The sequence below is a fragment of the Clinocottus analis genome, unplaced genomic scaffold (genome assembly GCF_023055335.1).
Source record: "Clinocottus analis isolate CAN_PGR_092001 unplaced genomic scaffold, fCliAna1.0.p SCAF_9, whole genome shotgun sequence".
NCBI classification, from domain to species: Eukaryota; Metazoa; Chordata; class Actinopteri; order Perciformes; family Cottidae; genus Clinocottus; species Clinocottus analis.
In genome coordinates this window covers 7,635,443-7,662,487 of record NW_027176251.1, presented here as the reverse complement: position 1 = coordinate 7,662,487, position 27,045 = coordinate 7,635,443, and the positions used below count along the sequence as shown (strand labels likewise).

The following is a 27,045-nucleotide window of genomic DNA, read 5'->3' as shown; positions in this document are numbered from 1 at the left end:
GCGCATGTGCTTACAATGAGTCTACAGCAAGCTAAAACAGCACCAAGGAAACGATTTCCCCTTAAGACAAACAATTACTTGCGGAACTAGTTCCACCAGTTTGTGCTGAGCCAAAGCAGTTGTGGAACTAATATGATCTGCGGGGCTGATGGAGCACACAAACAGAAACTCCCACACACATTAAACCCGTAGGCTAGGAGATAAGAAGAAAGGCCAGTGCTGTCTTTCTCTTTTGACGAGCAATAAACACCACTCCTTCTCTTCTCTGGGGAGATCTGAGTTATCAATACAGCGGAAAAGAAAAGGGAGCAAAAGAAAAGAGGCAAAAGACTGAGAGGGAAAGTGGAGGAAAACAAGCCTTTCCTAGAATAACACTAGCTCTCCCAGGACCAGCCCAATTTACAACCACAAAACAACCCCCTTGTAGCCCACAGAGGAACCTCTGGACAACCACTAAGCAGCCCGTGGGAGCAGCACAGAGCCATTGGGCTGGAGAGAGGAACAGCTTGCTCTTTTCTCTCTCGCTTGGACACATACACAAGCATATCTGTGGAAGTATACACACAAAAGCATGCACACACAAACACACGATTTGTTGTCAATCTCCTAGTGTGATCTTTATGAAATGTTGAGCATTTACAGAAGACTAAGCTTCAACCCTCGGTCAATCTACCTGAACTAGTCCGACTACAGATTAGCTTTGAGAATGGAAGCTGCACTCTGGTTACCACACGATGTAGCAGAGCAAAAGAAAAGGGGATGAAGGGTGATTGAAACCCTTGATTACAAGTCTTGCTTCAGTGCATGGAACAATGTCAGAGGTCATTATGCAATGTGGGACTGGATATTAGTTCCTGTGCCTCAGGTCTCACTTGTCTGCACATGTGCAAATTCACACACACACACAGCCCATACACAGCTATTGTGTCCACACATATCGTGGGGGCAGAGCCGAGCTGGGCCTGTTGTCTGTCATTCCAAGGCAATAAGAGGGGAGCCAACACAAGTCAGCTCCTGCCAGAGCTCAGATGAGAGACAGGCTGGCCTTATGAGACCCTATACAGCCCCAGGGAAATGAATATTACACACAAGACATACAAAGACTTGCACGTCTTCATCCTCCATGATAGTCCCCAAATCCCAGGCCTGAAGTCTCAGAGACTCTGCGTCATTAGAACAGCAGACACAGAAGAAAAAGTCACCATGTGCACGCGTGTGCGTCTCTACCAACACAACAGGCTTTTGCAAATGTTTGAAATAGTAATCGGCAGTATAAATATTTAGAGAGCATTGGTCATATTAAAAAAGGAGAGAGCGAGACGGGAGGCGACGGGAGACAGGAACTAAGGGAATTAGAGAATAAAAGACGGTTCAAGGGTAAGACCGAGAAGAGAGGAGGAGCGACAGAGGAGGGAGACAGAGGGAGAGAAAGAGGGTTGGAGGGGAGGAGAGTGGTAACAGAAGCCTCGTGTCACCGCTGCTCTACTTTACAGTAGCTTGGCTGCCTGCAGGTGACACACAAAGAACGCCACCAAACACACATGAACAAACAAATGCATGTGCACGCGAACTGCCCTCTCCAGCATCCTCAAGAAGTCAGATGTCGCCATCCAAAGTACTGTCACCCATCATTATGTCTTTAACACACACATGATGTGCAAGCACACAGACACATTATGCTGCAACACTCTTGACATATTAACAGTCCTCTCTGATCCCCTCCCCGGTCACATTGACATTTCCATATTTCCCACCATTTGTCTGTGAAGGAAATCAATCAGGAAGGAAGGAGAGGAAGAGGAGAGGAAGTGTGCGAGGAGGGGGGAAAAAGGATGAAAGGAGGAGACCAGGGACAGCCTGGGAATGCCAAAGTGATGGAGGATGAGAGTGAAATGAGAGGCGCGGGGGGTGAGGTGTAAGGAAAGTGGGGATAAAAGTGTTTGAAGAGAACACAGTGCCAGGAATAGAAAATGAAAGAGGGAGCGCGAAGAGAAAGTCCTCAGAGAAGAGGAGAGGAGGATCTCGAAGGGGAGACGATGTGGGCTATAAACAAGGTTAATAGGAGACAGCTGAGAGACAAAAGGCAGACATTTAGAAAGAAGTGAGAGGGGAAGTAGGTGACAAAAACAGACCAAGGGGGAAACTAACAGTGGAGAAGTGGGGGGCTGGTACAGTGTGGAGAGAAACAGAGCGAGGAGAGGAGGAGAAGAGACGGGAGGTGTGGAGCAGAATAGACTCCACACCTGACCTTGTGAGAAACGCCGGCTGTGAATAGGAAAAGAAAAAAAAGCAGCAACGCAGACTGAATGAGCCGGAGTAGGTGAGAGAATGAATGAACAAAAAAAGAAATACTCAAAATCCTAATTTTCTCTGCAGTCTATATGAGCCATCCGTGGCTTATGAAACGAACATACGCTTAAAGTCGGTCTGCGTCCGCCTGCCTGGCTGGCTAACTCCGCGCCTAACGGCATTCATGTCCTCTGCCTGATCCCCGCTATAGTGGAGAAAAGCACTGCGTCAGGGTGACAGGGAGTGCAGGCCATCACCTAAAATATCTAATGGCCTTCAGAGCTCACTGACTCTCTGCCATTTCATCAAGCTAGTGGCAATGCACTGTCAGGTGGGCTCGAATGAAGCTTTCTCAGTCTCCGTGTTCTTGGAGATTGCTTCCCAACACATTGTGAGTCTGAAAGAGCACAAGAGAGACAAAGAAAATGTGGGTGTGTTTCCTTTGGCCTTTAGTGCGTTGCCGTCTCAGTAAGCATTTTGTGTTTTCTTTATTCTCCCAGGTCTGTGTGAATTTCTCCATTTCCATTATTACCTTGTTATTGTTGTGCTCGGCGTCTCGACTCCTGTAGAACAATAGCTCCGGTACGGGCAGTATATGGTGTTGTCCTGATAGAATCGGTCTCTGCCCGCTCTTTCCCTCTCTCACTTTTATTCCTCAAATTACTTTGACATGCTGAGTTTGACCCGAGAGTGACATTTAGGATGTTGTGATGATACTGCAAGCCCAACTTTGGTCTGACTTCACAATACAAAAAATGTCTATTAAAAAAAAAAACACCACTTCTAGACACTGCTCTGATTCTCTTTAGGAGCACAAGTATACATTATTTTTGAGCTTGAAGATTAAAAAAAAACAAAAAAACATTCAAGGCCAGATTTTACACCACTTATTTACACGGTCAATTAAAACTGCTCAGTGGCGTTTATGGAGTTCTTTTCTTTTCCTCATAATAAATTAATGTGTCCATGCAATTACACATTCAGTACTACATTTAACCTTAACTGGAAGACATTGAGGTTAAAGGCATCCTTGAACTTCCATTCAAGCAACCTTAGTGTTGGATCATTCCTTTACCATTTCCCATCAAGACTGTTCTTTCCTCCATTGTACAATGCTTCAGGTTTTATTCTCAGTGCAACAGTTTGTGTGCTGGCCTTGGATACAAGTTGTTTCAAAATGAAAAGCGCTGCCAAATACCAGCTTTGTGAGGTTCCCGATGTGCAATTTTTGTTTCGTTTTTTTTTTTTTGAAACACTGGCAGAGAGAAGCCGATTCAATTCTGCGATTATTACTAGGGTTGGTGTTTTGTACAGTGCAGCTTGTAAGTATTGGGACAGTGACACATGTTTGTTGTTTTTGGCTCTGTACTCCAGCAAATGGCATTGAAAGGAAGCAATCACTGAGATTAAAGAGCTGACTTTCAGCTTTTGGGGGTTTAAGAGCATTTACTTCCATTCTGTTCACCTCCTTTGAATATCTGTGAACAGTGCAGCAGGATAATGACAGGGCAACAATTTCCACGTTCTTAACACTCCACAATTAAAACTGCAGTCAGGGATTTACTGTCATAATAACCGTTTCATTTCAAATCCATTGTGCTGGTCCACAGAGATGAAAATGTCAAAATGTTTAGCTAACCTGTATATCCCTTAAGTAGAGAAACAGCTTGAGACTGTCTTTCTTCCTCAATAAATATTCAATAATACTGGTCACTTTGTCACTCTAGATACTTCAGTATTGTAGTAGCCATGATGGATACAACTGTAATTTGGGTGCAGACTGTTCATCTTTTGAACCCTTAGCTCCTTTGTGCAGCTTTCAAAAATGTAGAAATGGACAAAAAGGTGTGACACATGTTATCCGACATTGTAGTTAAAAATCGCCTGCCTGTGTAGCTGCTGTGTAGCTCTCACTTCTGTGTGATGCTGTGTCCTCCACACCAAAACTGTGACACTGCTGTGGCTGCGTGTCAGGTCCGAACTGCTGCTGTTATGTACTAATAGCCGTCATCTGGAGCAGCACCAACCTGAACCTGCTGCTACCCGACACTGTTGCAGCGCTGGTTTCTCTGACCTTCACACACACACACACACACACACGCGAACGTGGCCGCACATACGGCCACACAAACCTACAAAACACACACACACACCACACACACACACACACACACACTTTGGTATGCAGGGAGCAGAGTGGGAATGCAGCTTAGCTTTGACAGGCAAGGCAGTTTGACAGGCCAAGAATAAAACAAGGAAATGAAGACTTGAGATGTGTCTCGGCTTCTCATTGACCTTTCCTCCCGGATCTCTATAAGAGGCCAATCGATATCACATGAGAAAGCTACATTTAGAAGTAGCCACTGCTCATTATGGACCTCTCCAATGACATCCTATTATAATCCATTCATGCTGTAAGATTTTCTGGTGGGGGAAAAGTCGAAGCACCTTGGTTTGATGAAAGAGCACACCACGCCTATAGTGGAAGATCTGCACTCAAAACATCACTACAGATGTTAAATCAGCTTGGAAATGCAACAAAGAAACACACTTGTAAAAAGAGTGCGGTGTTACAGCAAGGTTGCATGCAGACATCAGGTAAAAAAAATAAAAAAAAACAGCCCTGTGATGCAACAGGAGCAGAGGAGTAAAAAAAAAAAAAAAGAGGTGCAAGAAGAAGGGAGAGCTACATTTCACTTTGTTCAATGACATGATGAAATATTTGATAACTGACTGAGCAGAGAGCGGAAAAAGAAGGGAAATCTGAGGAAGAAATGAGGAAGGGAGGCAGAAATGCATGAAATGTAACAGGAGGGGAGCGAAGGGGAAATAGGGGTTTGGAGGGAGGGACACGGAGAGATATGAACAGGCTTCAAAGTGCCAAGGAGAAATGAACAGCTGGAGGAGAAATCAGCAAAGGGAGGTGTGAATGTGTGTGTGAATGTGTGTGTGAATGTGCGTCCGTAGACCCACATGCATCTGCCTGTTTATAACAAACATGCCTTAGGACTCAAGCGAATATCATTTGCAAAAATAAGCATTTGCCAATTCAATTAAGTGCATCATCTTAATGAAAAAAGACCCAGCAGGGAAGTTTAGAAACCCTTCAAAAAACTGTTTTTCAGTCTTAGAACTGGCATTTGAAGCTGAAGTGCTCAAACACTTGTGCCTCCGAAGCTGAACTAGGACCTTTTTCTTGCTGCAAGACGATACGTCCATACAGTATGCATGAGTTTGAGAGTAAGAGGAAACTGACAAAGTAGAGGAATTCACATTGGGTTCTCCCAGTAATTTACTGCAGGGGCCCTGACATGCAATTACATACACAACAGCCGATGCATACATCTCTCTGTGGACGGCTCTCACTCGCTCATCCTTTATCTTTCATTCTCAGTTATGGACTTAGCACAAACAGAATATTTCAGGACGAGAATGCTCTAGTGGTCAAACAGCTCGGAGACAAGGATCCTGTTTGTTTGAGTGAAATTGAAGAAAACGGGAGTGATCCATAAACTTTACATGTTTTTTTTTGGTTTTATCGAAGCATAACACAGTTCGCAACAGATGAACCTTACAACCAACAACATACACACCACACTTAATCATTTAGCATCTGCCGAGCTAAGGGAAAACCACGCATACAGTACCAAAAAAAAGGTGTGTGTGTACGCAGACACGCACACACTTCCTGAAATAAAACACATTTCCACACGTACACTGCGAGGTAAAGTATACACACACGTACACGCACAAACGGCACTCTTCTCCACTGGGTGAATAATTCATCCCCTGGTAAGAACGAGAGCAGCGTGCCCTCCTCCACCTCCTTCTCTCATCTCTTCATTATTGATAAACACCAACATCTACACTGTACCTGACCCAGGAGAGAGGGGAAAGGAGCGAGATTATGAAACAGAAAAGGCTGTGATGAAGAATGACAATGGGACATAAAGGAATGCAGCGACTACGTAAAGTAGAGGTGTGTAAAAAGCACCAAACGGAAGAACGAAAAAAACCCCCCATAAGACGTGAGCGCGGACTTATGGATGCAGGTTGTCATCCGGTGCTGGGCCCGTTTATGGTCAGTAAAGTGTCGCTTGTAACAGGCAGTTTACTAAGGACAGGAAGGACACCGCTCTCCTGAGCCAAACAAATAACTGCTGCTTCTATACTGCTGTGCTACTGCTATTGCTCCAACCCACTGAATAAGTGACTGAATAACTTACTGGCTGGATGGCTGACAGACACCCAGCTCCCCTGCGGCTCCTGGCTCTGCTTTGTCTGCACGGGCCCTGCACATCATTCTACCTCCACCGCACTCGCCATCTCTCTCTCGGCATCGCTCACTTCGCTCCGCCTCTCCCTCCTTTCCTCTATGCCACAGCCCTGTCCTGTCTTTTCATTTTGGTATAAATCCTTTTCATCCCTCTGGCTCATTCTGCTCTTCCTTGACTACTCTTTTTCTTTTTTACTCCGTTAGTTCCTTTTGTGTCCGACTTCTTCATTCTAGCCCTGTGTGCCATCACTCCTCATGGTAATTGTACCGGGCACGTTATTTTAGCTCTGCATGTCATTTTGGGGTTTTACTGCCGGGTGACCGCAGTGACAGATCTGCAGTCCGTGCGAAAGCATAAAATGTAAATCTCAGGCTTTGGAAAAACAAATTCCAGACTGGTCTACGGTCAGTGTGTTGGAAACATCTTGATCCATTTCAAATTATGCAGGCTGATGCCTTGCACCTCTCCATCAGGTATGGCAGAAAGCTCGCCAAAACGTCCTTCAGACCTCACTCTCTGAATGACTTTGTGTGTGTGCTCGTGCATCCAGAGTCTGGCAGCATCTCACTTCGGAAATCGCCATGAATTAAAGGATCAGCCTCAGTCAAAAGTGCACATCTGGAGAAACGTGCCAAATACCTCTACAAATGTCCGAGGCGGGCCCTTGTGTCTTTATCTTTTCGTCCATCACTTCCTGTATGTGCCTGTGTGTATACATCCTTCCCTTGGTATGTCAGTTGTTAACATGATGTGATTGTGCGTCCTATTTTCTCCTCCCTAACAACACTTTGCCGTGAGAGTCTACCAAGGTGTCAGAGAGGATATTTCAGGCTGGGTGTGATCCTTTTCTCAAATTAAAAACAGAGCCGCCTGTTAAAGTGAAAGGAATTCCATGACAACCCCACCGACGGGCCCAAACACAGCTGTGTTGCCAGGCTGTTCATCATCAACGTTCACCTTAACGTCACCTTGAGGGGCGGGGCTTCAATTCCCAGCTTCTCTTCCTACAGTGTGAGGGCCGTCACTCAGCCCTCTAACAAACCTAGTGGTCAAAAACGCTGTCAACGCGCAGCTCATTCATAGCTGAGGGGGTGAGAGACCAATCCAATTTACACTGCACATTAAAAGGATTAAAATGCAGTACAGTGATATGAGGGAGACGGCTATTAGCACAGTCAATCTGTCAGGAGCATCACACAGCGTGTTAGCAAATCAATGACGGCCATATGGAAGACAGAAGGTCAGGCACCACAAGCAAACAAACAAGGAGGTGCGTACTAATATTATGATAAACGGATGAATGTGTCCGTCACAACAACCAGCTGGATTGAATTACTGACAGCAACTCTGTGTAGGAGCATGGAAAAGAGGTCCGCAGGGAAAGATTTGAGAGGAGAGCAGAGTTATGTTCCAAAATGACACCCACCACTTGGAAAATAATAAGTATGCAAAAGTATTGCAAACATAAGAGCAAATTATTATGCATTATGACTCATGTTCCTAGAACCCTGCAGCGTATCGCTCAAATGTCAGATGTGTGGATAGCTGATCAATCCACTTGCATTTTGAAAAGACTAAGACATACCAGTTTTTAAATACACCCGTTTTTCTTTTTTTTTTTACAAAAAAAGCCCAGCAACACTGAGGTGGGAAGATGGCAGCAATTAGTAAACATTAGGCAGGTAGGATGTGAGAAAACAGAACAAAAAGATAGGAGCGGGGGACAATAGATCACTGAAGCAATTGAAAGCAGAAAGAATCCACGCCTTGTGTGTTACAACAGCATCAGTTTCCTACCCGCAGGCTTGCAGGGAGCTGTGAGGGCAGAGGTGAACGGCCTATTGTCTTCAAGTCTCAATAGGAGGTTGGTAAGATGAAACTTTTCACTTCAGCACATACCTCCCATCAGTACTCCTACAAAGGAGGAGGGGAAAGGTGATACCGAGGAGGGAGGGGCAGACACCGGGAGGGAAAGAGAGAGGTGGTTTGGACTGCGGTTTCTATACAATGGAACAGTAACAGCAGGGACGTAGGAGGCTGTTCTCTGACCCTCCCTCCATCTGAACGTTAGGATCAACTTTGAGTCGTCTCTGAAGGACAGTCACTGTGACAACTTGCCTTGGGAACATGGTGCATTGTTTTGATGCTGGTGGGTGGATGGATGGACGGGTGAAGAACTACAGACAGACGGCTGAAGGAGACGGATCAAAAGGGGGAGCGGCGCATAGCCGGATATTTGTCTTTTCTGTTCAGTAAACTTTTTTTTTTATAGACACCGGAAATATGAAAGATGTGGCTGGCTGCATGGTCAGACTCAAGGTAAAAAATAAAGAAAACTATTTAAAATAATTTAAATAGATTATCCGTGAAAGGCTCCTGTGCATTGAATAAAACATACTTACATTAAACCCAGAAGGTTAAAGGCGTTACAATAAACAAACAAGAATTGTATCCCATTAAAAAGACAGAGATAAATGAAGGCAGTCTTTGCACACAACATTTAATCATTCCTGTGTTTACGTGCCACCTTAATTAATTGTCAAATATTGAAGTGACTAAACAAATCACCAGATCATTGCTTGTGAAGTCAATGTACATTAAGACATGTCAACTAATCCAAAGCCATCCAACAGAAACATCTGTTGTCTGATGAAAATAAATATATAGAATGCAAAAATATATATAGATATATATATATATATTGAAGATACAGGAACCAAAGTCAGTAACTTCAAGATGTTTGTATCGAGAATAAACTGCCTGCTGTCCTGAACACCTTTACCTGTCTGAGAGGCAAACGGCAATGGAAGGAATGTCCCCCTAATACCAGGATGAACCCTGGTTTTGGCCTGCAATTGCTCTGCAGCCACAGTGATGCTGCAGTTGATCCGACTGCGATTGAAGCCCCTTCCCCAAGATCATAAGGAGAAGCGCAACAACAATCGCAGGCACACGAGAAAACACACAAGTTGCTGGAGCCGTCCCCTGTCAGTCATTACATTGGGTTGGAGCCGCCTTTGTTTGCCATCTTCACCCTTAAGCCAGAGTGACAGATGGAGGATTGGGAAGAGAGGGATAGATGGATGGGGGCATGAACAGACAAGAACTGGCCCCGCCATGCTCCAGTGGCCAGCTTCAAGGACAGACGGGCCCTTCAATATCACAGCTTCTGTGTAATTAGACAGTGCTCTGTCACGCACCAAAGAATTCCTTCTATTTGTGTCATATTAAACGCAGCATGGATATCCCCTACTGTGCTTTGCCATTGAGACCTAATGCAAAAGGGGAGCAAAGGGGGATTTGTACAAATTTAATTACATTCATAATTCGCACATCTTCAGCTGTAATCACTCAGGGTTAAGTTAAGTAAATCCACTTCTAAGCTAGCCGCCCACGCCCTGTGTTGCTTAACAAGCAGTGCAACGTCTGGGTTTTTTAGGGGAATCTCATTGACGGACCGAAACTCTCAAAAGCGAAAGTGATGAGAGTTCCTGGTACGCATTAGTGGAATATTTACACTCTGCACTCTTTCGACTGAAGTGTTTTTGGTTTAGGTTTGGAGCACTGCAGCTTGTGTGTGTTGGTGTGTGATACTGTGTCCCTGAGGCCCCCTCCAGTGTCTCCGAAAGACAGGGAAAAATCTGCCGCTTTGTGCGTCTGTTTTTTAGTTATTGTGTGTTGGGTGCCCCTTGCAGCCAAATGGGGGCACAGCCATGCAGGCCGCCTATTCGACAGAGAGGGAGATGAGTGACGCAGATCAAACACAAACCAACTAATCACAGACGCCGGCTAATTAGCGCAGTCCTCAAAGGGGAACCAGGAATGAGTGATGAATCCCCCTCCTGAATTTCCCAACGACGCTGTGCCGTATGCCAACATGAGCATGCACTGGTCGCACAGGAGAGGGTAAAGTCCAAAAGGGAGCCACCAGGGATCTGGCCTTGTTGTAATCTTATCATCAGAGGGCACAAAGAGCAAAGCTGAGCTCGATATTGCTTATCGGTGTTTCAGTCACATGTTCAAAACACACATCGCCGTCACAACCTTACACACACACACACACCTATGCACACACCTATGTTTTATCTCAACATCCTCAAATTAGACTCCATGTAACGTTTTCCATTAAGGGATTTTTGGTGCGATTAAATCCAAAGCGCGGTGATATTCCAGCCTCTAGAGCGAAGCACAGGTTGACGTTACTGTGCACGGGCTCCGGGTGCTGATTAGCAGGCAGATCTGCCACGCTGATCCCAGATTTCCACAAGATCAGAGGCCGAGCTGTGAGCACGGCAGCAGCGGCTGGAGCAGCCAATTACAGATGTGACACACACACAGACACACACACACACACAGACACACACACACGTCCAGAAACAGATTCCTCCGGGCTAAAGTCATCAAAGTGACATGAACCACCCACCTCCCCACCCCACCCTTCTCCTCCAACTCCTCTCCCTCTCCTCTTCTAATCTTAGACAAGAGGGCACCTGTCAGAGGATGCTCAGTTCACCAGCCATCCAATCCTGGCAGAGATGGCGACAGAAACCACAAGAAATGAACAGAGAGCGCCAATAAAGAATCTAATAAAACGATGAAGAAGCGCAGGGCACTGATGAGAGTAAGCCTAAATAAAACCCACACCTCATCATTCTTCAAGTGTCCAAGTCCCATTTTGTTTCTATAAATCTTATCAAGCTAAACATAGATATTCTAATTCCAGCTTTGGGCCTGGCTTTGAACCACAGTGGCATTGCATGAATGAACAACAACGCAAATAGTCATCTTGCATTTCTCTCATTTAGCCAGATTTATGTTGGAACAATATTCTCCCTCTGCCCTCTGCAGTGCTGCCATCAATGGCCGGCGTTTGTTTCACATGAAGTGTGACAGTAGGCATTCATGTGGCAGACAAACACACAGAGATTCCAGACGTATTGTTATGACAAAAATCCTAATGTGCTTTGAATGTTAACAGCTGCATTTGAGAGGCTGGAGAGTGAAACAAATTGGGGAGGCTGGTCAGAGAAGACAAACAGATCTAGGGATTAAAATATAAAATGAAGCTTGGCAATTTACAGTTGAGCAACTGTGTAGAAGGGAACAAAAAGACAATGTAGATAAATAGGAACATAAGAGACAATAGAGGGGCGGCAGAGAGAGAGATAAGGGGAGGGGGGGGGATGCGGGGTGAGACTGCAGAGCAGAGCAACAGCTGCTGAGCATCACATCTGCTCCAAGTGGAGTCATCAGCGAACAGACAGACTGGAACCGACCCACTAAGGCAAGCCCCAGGGAGAGCGAGGGATGGACAGAGGAAGAGTGGAAGGGCGGGGGTGAGGCGAGGCAACGAGGGGATGAGATGAGAAGGATACAATTAAAGAGGAGGGTGGAAAAAAAAGATGAAGGGAATGGCTGAGCACAAAAGCAGAGAGAACTTTAGCAACCTGTTACACTCTGCACACTATCTCTCCCCCCCTTTTCCGTCCCTCCCCCCTAAAATGGAGGTGATGGAGTAGGTTGGGGCTTGTAGATGATTTTGCAGGGAACAGGAAACCCAAATCACTTGTTGCCCTTTTCTTTCTCCCCCTTTATCCACCCCTTCCCTGACATCCTTCCTCCATCTCTTCCCTTCTTTCTCTTCAGTGAGACTGACAGAACAAGAGAAGCCTGTGAGAGTAAAGATGAAAGGGCTGTGAGAGAAGGAAGGGTGTGTGTGTGTGTGTGTGTGTGTGTGTGTGTGTGTGTGTGTGTGTGTGTGTGTGTGTGTGTGTGTGTAATGACCCCTCTCATCCCCCACCGGAGCCGTTCTCCCCTAATACAATAGCCCAAAAAAATATGAATACAACACAACAGGGGCAGTGTGGAGGTCACACTGTGGCATATGCGTGTTTGGCGTGTACGTGTCGTTACCGTGTTTATTCTCACTCATATCATGTTCTCACAGTAGAAAATGAGACGCATCAAACACGTCTCTAACAAGGCTGCCTCAGCATGAATACCATCTTATGTGTGGCTTCGTTTCCTGGAGTGTACACCTTCGGCCTGTGGAGAAGCACCCCGAGGAGAGGTAGAGACCCTGAGAAGCACACATTGTTCATTCATGATAGCAGCCGCTGGCAGCGAGGGCAACCCCGTAGCAGAGTAAGCAATGTCATTTGGCAGCAAATGAAGGGGAAAGAGCAAAGCAGTTTATTCTAGCGTCTCTGCGAGGTCGCACAGCTAGCTCTAACATTAAGTTAGCCTGGGCGCAGGACAAAGCTCAGTTTGTGTTCACGTCTCTGCATGGTGGAATAAACATAGCTGCTGCTTCACAGTTTCCTCTAGCTCGCCGTCTCCTTCCCTCTCATCTCTCCCTCCTCTGTTGTCACCCCCGCTGCTTAAAAGAACAATCTACCAACGCAGCATGCCCTTCCAAAATATTTACTCACTCCATATTGGCTGAATACAAAGGCCATTCTCTTGCACTCTCTGATGTCTACCATTCAAACAAACCATGCGCCCACTTGCACTTGCTGACTGCACCTGCTCTGTAACGCCCGCACACACACACTTGTTTGCTGTGGTGATTCCTCCCTTCCCAAACCGTCCATCTGGTCCCTGCATTTGACTGATCCGGGGGTTGATGAAAAGAAAAAATAACAAGTATCGCAGTGAGTATACCCCCACCCGAGCCTGCGGCAGGGAGTGCTCTGCTCACATCCTTGCACACGCACCCTTCTGATTCAATACCCCTGACACTGTCTTAACACCTTTTCCTGAGCAGCTTGCACCCTTCTTTCCTTTTTACCTCTCTGCTCCTCTCTCCCCTACTATCTCAATCTGTCACCTTACATTCTCCCCTCGGTCCTCAATCTCGTTCTCATTGCAGCCTTTCTGCTAACCAATTTGAGCAGCTTTTCTTCCTAATCCAACATGTTTCTGTTTTTAGCTGGCGAACCCAAATATAAGTTAATTAACAATCAAGTGCTGAAATCAGTTGCAGTGTTGCACAGCTCCGGCTTTTCCTCATTCATTAGCATATGTTTGAAAACCAAGTCTAAATGAGATGATCAGAGATGATGATGAACTACAAACAAAGATCCAAAATTATTTCTATGATGAGACTGCATGTCATGCTTGTTTTGAATGTGTTGCACTTGTGATTTTTTAAATATGTGCTCAAAATAGATGCAAACGAATGGAGACTTAGATAAAGCCTATGCGCCCAGAGTAATGACACGTCCCCGGGGTGCTGACTGTTTTCGGGTGATTGTTCGAGAACTCCTACGGGGGTGTGCATACTTATGAGTAATAATGTTCCATCAAAGTGAAATGTTGCATCGAGTCTCCTGTCTTCTGGCGCTACAGTATTTCTGACTACTATCCTGCCTTCCCATCCTCCTCTCTGATAAGGCATGCGGTTCCACAGGCTGCACCTGTGTCTCATTACCACCGCTGATGGTTCAGTAACAGGCTTCTCTCTCCTCTCGCCATTGTGCTCTTACTCTTTCCCTCCCTTTAGCTACTGCCAACATACATTTACCTCCAACAGCATGGCCTACACTCGCCTCTCCCCCTTGGTCATCCCACTGCACACCAGTCACAGGATCTCTGCAGCTCTTGTTTCTCCCGTCGCTTCTTCCATCACAGACTCAGCACAAGTGGGCTTTGTGAACTGGCAGGTGATCTAATGATTTGGTGCTAGACTAGGCCATGCCTCCCAATTTGTCATGAAGAGCTCCAAAAAGCCTTTCACATAAAAACACATCTCTACTTTTTTAGCATGTGTGCCCCTGCTATCTTGTGGACTCCTGGTATTCAAATGCAACGCTCATACTTCCATTATCGGAACTGTAATTGTATTTCAAACAGTTTTTTTCATCAATGTATCTGCTGATTTACTCATTTAATATAAAACATTTCAAAGTACATTCAGTGTACGATCACATAAGACACAAAAGCAAAATGTGTCTATTTCAAAACCGGAGTGAGAAAAACACGCGTCTTGCCACTGCCTTTGTAAAGAATTTCAAACAGTGTTTATTGGCTCAAGTTCGGATAACCATGCATGAAAAATGCAGAAATAGAGTCAAATAGCACTTGAATAACACTGTCCACAACAATTTCTGAAATTGGTTTTGTGGGGCGACAATTTAATCATATCAGGCAATTCCTCGTTGACAATGTACATCCACTAAAAGTGCTTGTTTTGCATGGGGTCTTTACCTCTTGCTTGATCCGTTCAGTCTAACCTCATTCTGAAATCTTGCATTGCATATTGTTAAAACCAGCAAAACATTCAGCAAAGACATTGAAAATATTTTAGATAACAATAAGCTACGCTTTCTGTACTTTAACACAACAAACTGTGACAACACTGGCACTCCTCTCCAACGTTACCACTGAATTGTGGCAGTAAGTCACTTGACACTAACAAACTGACCAGATCTATTGAAACCTAAAGGAAAAACGTTTTATTTCTCTTTACGGTCCTTTCCATAATATCAGAATATGATATAAATCTAATATGTCAGATTTAACTGTCCCATTAGTTACATAACATGGGAAAATAGGGTCTGGGTTAAAAAAATACTTGCATTACCCTTTAGCCCACTTCTTCTGGCAGTTCATCATCTGAGCCAGAGAACTGCGTTAATATTTCAAGCTGTACGTTCTGTAACATCTCACGCTACAGAGTACAGCCTCACTGAGCTGACCTGTACTCAGTGTTATGATGTACGGCACAGCCAGCTGCACTCCAATTTTTTCACTGCTAGAGTAACACTGTAAGGTTTTATCCAACCATCGTGAACTTTATTGATCGTTTTATATCCAAGTTTTTTTAATCAAACCTCATTTTTCTGTTTGAGGATGGAAAAGTCTTTAAAATAACATTTGGCAATAATAAGAAATAGTAAAAAGAAAATCTATTTAAAACTATATTTATCGGGAATTCAATCAAAGTGTCACAACAAAATCTACAGATTGGAACTTCCATAGAAATCCAGTCCAATATTGAATTATGCATTAAATACGTAATCAGGCTGACATTACTATGATATCATAGCCATCTAATTCCCTTAAGGCCAATTAACCCTAGTGTCAGCATTAAATGACCAAGTAAAAACTCAAGTGCATTCATTATACTTGACAAATGAATGCAATACAGATGGAGATTACACACGCCTTAAAACATTCCACTGGATGAAAAAGAAGACATTTGAACATTAGCATTGATGGCTTCAGAGATAACTTGCTCCAGAGTGTGATGGCGTCCCGAGATGAGCGGAGGAGAGCGAGTGGCTATAAGCATTAGAAGATCGTGGACAGGCTCCCTCCTACGCTGTGCATATTAATTCTTCTAATGCAGCTAAGCTCAGCTTGTCACACGTTGACACTGCATAATTATGTCATCCACAGAGCTTTTTAAAGGGCAGACGTGCGGCGCGGCGGAGTGTCTGTCAATGGAGAGGTTCTATGTTCTAAAATGCCAGTATCAACAATGGGTTACTTTTAGCTCGTTAGTACCACATTATGGAAATAATTTTAGATCTATGGGCATAAAAAAGGACACCAGAGAGGAGTAAGCTCTTCGAGGAGAATATCTTTACATAGACAGCAAGTCTTCCACATCTTTTTATAATAAGACAATTCTTGAAGTCGTTTCCTGACTAACAGGGGCTTCCATCAAGTGCCCAGATCCCCTCACCCGTGGCCTCTCTCCATCTATCAATCCATCCCGACATTCATCCCTCTCTGTGTAAATAAACACCAGTGAGAGGAAGGGAGGAGCAAAGAGCAAGAGGGGAAGGGGGAAGAAATCAAAGTCGGACACTCAAACCTGGGAGAAGCAGGCCGAGTCAGGTTCAGAAAGGAAAAAGGAAAAGTGGCGCATGAGGTGTGGGGAGGGGGGTTTAAACAGGAAAACGATGAGGAGGGGGAGACAGGAAGGAAGTAAACTCGCAATGGGCTGAGGTGATGAAGGGAGAAATATAGTCATCTGGAAGGAATGAGGAGGAGAAATGAATTGATAGAGAGGAAGGGAACTGGCTGGCACAGAGATGACAGCCAAATGAGCAGCCACAAGAGGGGGAGTCATGTAAAGGAATGTAGAGAAGGATAGAGATGGGCAGCACAGAGGGACATGTCTATGGAGGACTTCAATAATCTGTGCCAGATAAAGCAATTCTGTGTCAAAAGTAAGGAGCAAAATGCAGAGTGAGACATCGGGGGGGAAAGCGAGACAAACAAATGTACACGGAAAAGTTGGAAGGTGGAGCCTCAGGGACTTCTATTTAAAACCAAAACAACTGAGAACACTTGTGTTAGTTTACACAAGCAGAGGAACCACCAACCCCCCTCGCCCCTCCCTCGCCCCTCCCCAAACAATATCTTCCCCAGGCTGTGTCTATTTAAATGTGTGTTTAAACGCAGAGTGCTACTTCTCTAATCAGGGCTGGCTTCACATCCCCTCCTCCCCTAAAACCCCCCAGCATGCAGCCTTTTGCTGTCGCTCAGACCCTGCGCACACTCGACACACACACACACACACACTCTCCTGCGTGCACCCGGCATGACTGTGCCGTGCCAGAGATAAATTCATGAATCACTGGTGCACAAATCAGCCGCAAGCTTGTTGCGAGAAGAGAAAAGTGGGAAGTGAGGGAAAGGACAGAAGTAAGCGGTAAAAGTGTTTCCTTTTAAAGCTTTTTTATATATATATATATATATATATATATATATATATATATATATATATATATATATATATATATATATATATATATATATATATATATATATGAATAAATAAATAAAAAAGGTGGCAAGTTCAGGAGATGGCTCCCAGCAAAGCTGAGGGAGCAAGTAGCCGCCCAGCGGGCCTCGGTGACAAGTACTAGTCAGAAGATACTGCGTCTGCTGCTCGCTCCGTCTCTTCCCCTCTCATCCCCTCCCTCCCGGCTCTTCCTAAAGAGGCCAAGATAGAAAGCCAAAACAGCAAGCAGCCAAATAACGAGCAAGTGTATGATACATGCACAGCATAAACATGCACATAGAAACTCGCAAATATTAGGACTCTCTGCACACAAACGCCCTTTGAGAAGCATATCAAGGACCTGCAAACCAAGAAAACCTTTTTGAAGAATCCACACAGAAAAAGGCCCTCCATCAGCCTGCTTTTCAAGAGAAACTACTCAATCATCTCATGTTACAAAGCCACTTTCCCTCTAGGGCCACGACTCAAAGGCAGGTCTGTCCATTGATACAGGTGTGGTGCAGGGGGAGGGAGGACAATAGACACCCTTTTCAATGGTCTCCCTCGGCTCACCTGGATTAGGGGGGTCTCTAAGTTTGGACTGAGAACAACAGTGTCTCTGTTTTCAGTAACACTAAAGTGCATCATCCTGTCTGACTGCCTGGACTAAAACTCAAGGTTGCTGCCTGTTCAATGCAGAATTCTTCTTGTGGAAATATATGCAAAATTTGTCACCAGCAATTTTAAATTGTAACTATCAGTAAGATCTGATTTATGGTGCCTTTGGTGAGTATCACTATGAATCTACATTTGGTAGTCTGACACAACTTGGTTTCTAATCATTTAACTGAGGAAACGTTGAATGAATAACCTAGATTCATAGTAATATTATGAATCTACCAATATCAAAAACATGTGCATCGTATCTCTCCAACACAATGCAGCAAAAAAAAAAGACTAAAATCACAAAGCTCTGTTGTAGTATTAGATTGTACTACATTGTACAGTGGGAAATAACTCCTCAAATGTAAGCCCCTTTAAACTTCTTGTTAGATGAGTCAAGCCACATTACTGACCTAGTAACCGCCTGCGGGGGAGAGGAGTGTGTGACAGCATGGAGCAACGGGGGAGTGGACATCGTCAGCTTGATCCCGGCACTGCACGACAGGTTAACTCTACTGAAATTAAATTAAATCCTGCATCTGTTTCCATTCCCCGTTTTACCTCTCATATGCTTAGCTCACCCACTTACTTGACTTTGTTCCGTCACTTCCCCTTTCCTGTCCTCTGTACAGTAATCAAGTGATTCAACCATCAAATCAGCCCAGAGAGTTGTGTGCATGTGTCCGCTATGTACTGCGTGTGCGCTCTGCAGTCACGTGGAAGGAGGTGGTGGTGCCGAGTGTCATTCCGCAGCCTGGGCGAAGGAGACGGGAGGGAGAGGAGGGTGAGACAATCGGAGGAGGGGTGAGGTGAAACACTGTAAAAGTGTCACAGCAACTTAACCTTCAAAAAATGCCCAGCAGGGTGGAGAGGGAGGAGTTCTTGGCCATTAGAAGAGAAAGAAAGAGCAGAGGGGAAAGTGTATGGGGTGGGAGAAAGAAAGAAAGAAGAAAAAAAGAAACAGAAGACCTCGTTAGGTACAGATGCCTGCAATACATACGTCGGTAAGATGGTGGGGGCTGTTGGGGAGGTGTGATAGGAAAGTAGAACGAGAGACAGAGGGAGCAAATGAGCGGAGGAGAGAGAAAGTAGCATAGGCAGTTTGGATAAGCTTAAAGAGAAACTCTGGAGCTGACATAGGTGGAGGAGACAAATGGGGAATTGGATGGTGGGACAGGAGGTGAGCTGCAGAAGAGAAGAAGAGAGGGATAGAGATTAAGGGAAAAGAGAGTAAGAGGACAGAGGAGAGCAACAGACATTCCAATTACAGAAACAGAAACGAGGGATTGATGAGTAAGAATAAAGGGAAGGGGAAGGAGAGCAAAGAACAGGACGAGGGAAGAAAAAGAGATACAGTAAGAGACAGCAGTTTACTGAGCAGATGGAGCAATTATGCAGACCAAATTACAGAGAGAAGGAAGTTTGGAGCATTAGGCGACGTAAACAGAACAAGACAGCGGGCAGAGGGAGAATGAATCAAGATGGAGTGGAAGTAAAGGCACAAATGTGACAGGGGGGAGAGTGACCGAGGGGAGCAAGAGGCCGACTAGAGAGCAGGCAATCAGTTAAACACATGAATGTGACAAATGGCTTTAACGAAGGAGAACCTGCTCTCCCGAAGGAGCAACACCAAGCAAACCAGGCACACACTGTTGACAAAACACAGGCTTGATAACTGAATAAACCTGCTGCCTCCATTTGACCTTAATGTGCCGTTCGCTTCAGGGGAGGATTTGAATGTTCCTGCCATTGCATGGCTCTGGGGACCAATGACGATTGTGCTGCTAGTTTATCAGCATGGCGGCACATTTTTAAACCAACAAGTGAAGCAAGGGATTGCACTGATATCAGTGGCAAGATAGAGTGGAAGGATAGCAACAACATCGCTTTTCTCTTGAAACACAAGAACACTCGCCACTGGCTTCCATGAGAATTAAACCTGTTGCGCATTATCTCTGCCTGTTCCGTTTTCTTAACTCCTATTTCTCAGATTATATCGATAACAATACCACATTTTCTTTGTATTACAGTGTGTAATTTACCCTGTTCCTCAGATAAGACTGCTGGAATTACAGGAAGAACTGACCGAATTGAAAGCGGTTGGTGTGCATAAGGTTTTTGGGGAGCATGACTCTACATCCAGCTTCCAGAGCCCTGACAAGACCCTGTCATACCAAATTCAATTTTATTCCTGTAGCCAGGCTGTCCACCGCCTCTGATAAGTGAGAATTTGACATGACCTTGTCAAAGTCAGATGTGACGAAGATGCAGCACGTCTTTACGTGTTTTAATAGAGGAGCAAAGGTGTGCAGAAGGGGAACAAAATGGCTGCAATGTTGCTGGTAACACATGATTATAAAAATAAACAAAGGCTAAACATCTGGAAATAAAAGAGATGGTTAAAAAAAGAAAAAGGTGAAGCAAAACTGCCTCGATATTTCACAAACTGGGGGCAGGGAGGACACAGGGAGGGATTACGAGAGAAGGAGGGGAGAGAGAGATGTTTCATGGTGCTGTCATGCCGACCGAGCGAGCCCTAAATGTTTTCAATATCACATAAGGGCACTGCATCATCCACCATTCAATACCAGATCAATAACGCAAACCACCTTCCACCTCGCGAACTGCATTTAGACACATTAAGGTGACTGCTAAAGAGCTGCCGTGTGCATATACATACGTGTGTGTGTGTGTGTGTGTGTGTGTGTGTGTGTGTGTGTGTGTGTGTGTGTGTGTGTGTGTGTGTGTGTGTGTGTGTGTGTGTGTGTGTGTATACACATACATATGAAGGAGGACACAGTCAAGGGTCTCAGTGCTTAGTTGCAGAGATCTGCTGAGTCTACTATGAAGAGGATTTTTTGAAATAAAAGAATGTGACAAAGACCGAAAAAAAAGGAGGAAAGATGACAGGGAGAGGCTACGGGTCAGGTAACTGTAATAAAAAGAGAAAGGTTAGCACACGCAGTCCTTTTCTGTCCACAATGGAGGGCTCTTTGGCTGTTAAATATGTGTCTCGTGCTTTAAGAGAAGGAGAAGAGAGGGGAGGTGCGACTGAATTACAAATGAGCTGATAATTCTTGGCCTCCCTGGTTCACTCCCTCACCCTGTTTTTGTGAAATCCTCCTTCATCCCCTCTGCCAAGATGCTGCGGTGTGGAATTTGAAAATGTCGACATCCTCAACCCGCCCTCCCCCTTCTCAGCCCTGCTCCTCCTCTGTGATTTTACAACAGCGGGGTCACAGAGACGCCAATCTCCCACGTCTGCTTAATTAAGGGGATTTTATTTTAAACAGTTTGGCTGCCTTTCAGTAGATCTTCAATTGGAATTACCGCTCATCCTTCCCATTGGCTGAGCTGGAATGGGTTTGACCTGCATCCCCTTAAATTCCATTTGGGGTTTGTTAGACATAAGGAAAATGCAGAATTGGCAGAAGGTATCTTGACTAATGGCGTGGAAATGTGTGTGTGACTGAAAAATAAAGTAAGCCACATTCCTTATGGCATTTTCATACAAGATAAGCTGCTGGCATGCTACCACTGCAAATAGTACTGAAAACTCTTCATTATCTATAAACATGTGGGTGGTTTGAGTCGGCTACATTATGATATGGTCTCCCGCAGTAAACTACTGTCAGCATGTGAACTAATGCACACAGTTTCGGTCTATATAGAAGTTTAACCCAACACCGCTGCCAACAAAATTCTCGACCCCAGCACAGTTGTGCTTTTTGGAAACCCCTCAGCTGCCCCATTCATATTAATGACATTTGGCATTCCTTCGACAGAAGAGGATTTCTGCTGCTCGTTTACCTTTGCAACAGATTGGAGCAACTCCTGCCGTCTGGCAACCCTGGGAGTCAAACACAAACATCCCCATGCGGGGGCTCTCAGTGTGACCTCAACATAGCCCGCTGTTTATCCAGCATGTACATGTAGGCAAAGGGAAAAGGTGTAAGGGGGGGGGGGGCTTTTAACATGGAGATATGCCAGGAAAAGCTACTATCATTACTTGCAAGTCGGAGGAAAAGCGTCCTTATCAAAAGTCAGTTAATTGAGCAGCGAACGATAAAAAAAAGGATGTCCTCAGATCTGATGTCTGTGGAAGATAACAGGGTTGCATATGACATAGACACACACACACACACACACCCAGAAAGAATACACACACACACACACACCCTGAAAGAATACACACACACACACACACCGATGTGACAGCCCATCCCTATTATTGGAATGTCATCTGACTTACAGTGGAGCCTGCAGTTACTTCCCTTTTTCATCACCAGCTGTATGTGTGCGTGTACTTAGTTGTGTATGTGGTTCAATGGCACGTCCTAGAAGGAAACAAGGTGCAGTGACTCGTGCTCATCGACCTCCCTCTCTTCTGATTCATCCATCCAGTCTAATAATATTTGCCAAGTCAACAATGAACCTGATGGATCCTTTGTGTTTCTGGTCATTGGGAATAAAAAAAGCCTACAGAGCAAAGCAATTTCACTGAAACTAATTAAAAGAATATTTGTATCTAAAACCCTGCAAGATGTTGAGGATCAACATTTTGAATCTATATAGCTTTATCTAAAAAAAGGTTTTGTAAAATTTTAATTGCCTGCTGCTAAAATTTATATTTAAAAGCTTTCCATACATCTTCCATGCAGAATCATTTAATATTGGAAAAGAGGTACTCCTATCTACTCTAAAATACATTTTTCCAATTGTGGACCTGGTAAAATAACAGGTAATAATGAAAAGTTGTCTCAGTCATTAGGGTAAGTGACAAATATTAGCTTCAGTCTTTCTACAATTTAGTTACTTAAAATTAATGGGGGCCGCATTTGCCACACATGTTTGGTATCGCTCTCACTTCTCTATTAAGCTGTAACTCCAAGCACACTTTTATGTCTGAATCAACGAACTCTTCCAAAAGGTGATTAAGCAGAGGAGGAGGTTATTGATGTGTCAAGGCCTCTTAGTAAGCGTGTGTGTGTGTGTGTGAATGCCAGGGCACAAATTTCTTACACACAAACATATAGACACACACCTGACCTTTTCAGAAACCTCCCGACATTTACAGAACCAATTCGAAGGGGCGAGGACAAGACATTTACATAATGATAGGCACTAACCGAGACAGCCATTAAAACAAAAACCAAACCAAGACCTAAGCCCCTCATTGGACCTAATGAGACAAGGGGGGGTCGGGGGGGGTCTCTCTCTCTCTCTCTCTCTCTCTCTCTCTCTCAAGAGTTTTCAGAAAGGTTGATATCGCTCTGGCTGACAAGAACTCTTACAGCCATGGTGACAGACCAGGGTGATCTCACATGTTTACTTTCCTGTCTGCATGTCGCTTCCGTCATAAACAGCATGGCCTTCAGTCAGAAGAGAGGCTGGGAGACGGATCAGGGTGCGGGGGAGGGGGGATTGAATAAACCAATGACTACCACCCCTCAAACAAAAGCACTGGAAAGCACTGAAAGATAGATGTAAATAAAAGAGAGACGAGAACAAGGCTCTTGTATGTACTCGATGGCAGGGGTGGGGGAGGGAACGAGGAATGGCGGGAGAGAGGGAGTTTAAGTGGCGGGTGGGAGAGAGGGGAGGTGGGGCGTCGCCTGTCTTAATCAGACGCTGCCCGTTGAGTTGTCCAGCCAATCCTGAAACTCAGCTGCAACCCTGAGCACTGCAGCAGTCTGCCGAAAAGCCACCCGTTTCCTCAAAACTAAGGAGAGCAATCTACAGTAGCTTTGCATCTGAATTAGCTTTGCTGGAGGACTCCAGGTATAGAAGGACAAACATTGTTATGTGAGCAGAGAAGGAAGCAGCCGCCTCCTCCCCCGGCCCTGACCCTCATGCCCACCAGTTTCTCAGGCGGCCAGCCAGCCAGCCATCACCCCCCTGCACTGCACACACGCAGCTTACTCAGCCATAAAGACAATGCTGCCCCCCCCCCCCCCCTTCTCACACACACACACACACACACACAAGCTCACCCCTCTTCAAATAAAAACATCTCCATGGTAATGGGCCAAGCGTTTGACCCCCATCCGTGGTCCCTCACAACCTTGACTGGGTTGTGGGGGTGGTATTATGATGTAATTTCTGAGCTTAAACTGGACCCCCACCAGCCAGCTTCTATTAACTTCTGTACGTACAAGTCTAACTACAGAGGCTTCCCTTAATTAAAAACCCATCAACTTCAATAAGGATTTTTTTTTTTTTTACATTAAAGCTAGGCCAAAATAAAATGGAAACTTTGCAGGGTATTAAATTAACTTCTCAGACGCAGGATGGGAGGTGAATAGAAGTGGTTGCTGTCACAGCTTGAGAGGAAGTGGGAAACAAAATGCAAAGTAGACAAGGGAAAAGTTCCAGCTTCACAGTTGCAGCTCAAGTTGCATATCTTCACTATTACCCAAAAGGGGGTCAGAGGTTCACTCTGAAAAGATGACTTAAATGAAAAGAAATCTAAAAGCTTGTACTGGTTATGCCTTGCGTTTTTTTCTCCTCTAGCTCATAAATATGTAAAACCTTTTGTTTTGTTTTCCCCCTACTTTTCTCCCTCCCCTAAGAGCACTTCATGTTCAGTAAAATGAAATTGGACAAAAAAGGTCCACTGCATGAATAAGTCAAGAGTGACTATGCTTATGAGTCGTGATTAAAGCAAACCCACAATCAACTACATTACTGTACACTACTACAAATGTAAACTGTGGCAGAGCGTTAGATCTAGTCCTACATTCTTGCCCCAATTACTGCACAAAACAAATAGCTGGGCCAGCAAGGGAGCGGGGAAAATATTGAACTGGTTTCATACCACACGCATTCATATGTTAATTCTCTTGTGTGTGGGCCTACACTCAGTGTGGCACTTGTACCTGTAGGCTACACCCACTGTAGGCTCGATTAGAGTGGAAAGGACTTGAATTATTTACCGGTTTTAAAACGGGTTGTGAGGAACGCAAGGTGAACTTTAACCTCGTCAGAAGTAAACACCTAATTTACAAAAAAAGGCCTCCACTTGGAGTAAAAAAAAAAAGAAGAGAGACAGCGTATGATAAACACGTTATCATTACAAATGACTGAGTTTCAAGTCTGTTACTCTCTGTGTACATTAAGAGCTGTTTCCAGCTCAGCTTTCTCCACTGAAGTGTAAATAATAGAAGACGATGTGAGGACAGAGGGACAAGAGGAGCAGAAGGGTGGCTTGACAGGAAAAGAGTACCAAGGACAGACTGGAACAACGACTCAGTTATTAAAGCGAGGACGCAACTCTACTAGAGAGGCCAGTGGGCACCTGGGAAAAAAACACCTTGCTGCTCTACCGAGCCACACCTTAGGAAAACCAAACATGGCGGTGAGTCACCGACCGAAACTCGGGTCAAAGATCGATACACAATGTTCATGACTGAAGAAAGAGGAAAAGAAAGCCGTAGTTGTTCTCAACTCTCAGGTCGGGTGACTTGAGTCCAAATTTAGACATTTAAGGTGTTGAAATGCTGGAAAAACTCGCCAGTACAGCGAGCGAGGAAATCACCTGCCGAATGTGCTGCTCCTGTCACCGCCTTGACAGGTATAGGTTTAACTGTATCTCCTCTTGAATTATTACGCTCCGAGAAGAAACGGAGGAAAGTATGCTGCGCACAACCAGCTGGACTCTGTATTAAGTTGTATGTTTTATACAAGTGATCATTTCTTACCGTGTTCAATAAGTATCGACGCGACCAAGAGCAGTCCGATCATTTTGGAGCAGTCGTGCCAATTTCGGGCGTCACGTCTCGCCATGGTCGATTACGGTCCCCTTAATGAAACCAGGCACGCAGTTTCTCTGGAAGAATTGCAAAAAAAAAAAAAAATCGAAACCTTCAGATGCGGGTCAGAAAAATAAACTTGTTTGTCCTCAGGACAGACCAGGAGTCCGACAGAGACTCTTGTTTCAAATGCCCCTCGCTGTACCTTTAAGACACGGAGTCTACTGAAATGAATGAAAATCCTTGTGCGTGTGCGTGTGTCTGTCTTCCAGCTCACAGGTGAATATTTCCCGCAGCTGGTGCTCTGGACGCTATGAAGTGCTGCCGCGCTCTCTCGACTCCAACAACTAGTTCCTCCGAGCGCGCGACTGTCCGACTGCGTGTGACTGACTGGGTGATGTCATCAGGCGGAGAGGCGTCACAGCTCTCCGCAGCCCGAAAACCAATTAGCACCAGAGACGGCAGGCGGGTGACTCTGGGAGCAACTTGTTGAAATCGCCAAAAGCAGTTTTCCTGTGAAAATCTTGCTTACTTCGATGGCATCGACAGTCCGTGGCGGTTTGTGCTTTGATTGCTGCCATGCAGGGACATGATCCCAAAACGTGATTTATATCGAGGAATATTTATATATGGCCATGTTTATTTTCTCAAGCTCCGAACATCTGAGAAGTATGACCTCCGTTCATTCGCACTTAATATTACCTCAAAGTAATCTTCATCGATTGCTATGAATGTATACAATTCATTCATTAATCAGCTATTAATGCAAATGGTATCTACAGAAGAGCGTCTTTCAGCATGTAAAGTTACTCCACAATGTGTCCGAGTCAGGCAGTTTCGATGTAGCGGTGAGGTAGGCCGAGGAGGAAACAGATGATTCTTACGCCCTCTGCTGTATGTTTCTGCACAAATACAATCGAGATGAGCTCATATATACTCCAGCACAGCAGATGCCAAAATCAATAAACATTCATTAATGAATGCCAAAATACAAATCCAGTGGCAGTCAGCAAAATCAAATCAAGAGGAAACAGCTTCTCGTGTATCTATTTACAGACTCTTGTTGATGAGATTTTTTTCCCCTCAACAAAATAACTTCCAATTCATTTTTGCCCTATTTTCCTCTGAGGCAGGGTGCATAGTAGCATAGCGAAGGCATTATCTGGTTTAGGTCTAATCCCTATACCCAAGTGTTTTACAGCCAATGTAATTACATCTCCATAAGTCCCACAGTTTAAATCGTGCTTCTTGGTTCCTTCTGTTCCGTTTCATTTCCAGATTCCTCTTATTTTTCAGCCTGTATTTCCGAAGATGCTGATAATGATCA

General features: G+C 44.8%; 1 protein-coding gene across 2 annotated transcripts in view; it reads right to left on the bottom strand.

Moving 5' to 3' along the window:
- The window catches only part of si:ch73-22o12.1 (nectin-2), a 70,316-nt gene extending 44,235 nt beyond the window's left edge, over positions 1–26,081 (bottom strand). The window contains exons 1-2 of one of the 2 annotated variants that reach the window (XM_068569846.1): positions 25,924–26,081; positions 25,668–25,795 (exon numbers count right to left, since the gene is read on the bottom strand). In XM_068569846.1, coding sequence (XP_068425947.1) covers positions 25,668–25,752 — 85 coding nt within the window. In that variant the 5' untranslated portion in view covers positions 25,753–25,795; positions 25,924–26,081. Of the gene's footprint in view, positions 1–25,667 lie in introns of both variants that reach the window. The other variant, XM_068569847.1, reaches the window with a different exon arrangement.
- Between the last annotated feature and the right edge of the window lie 964 nt (positions 26,082–27,045).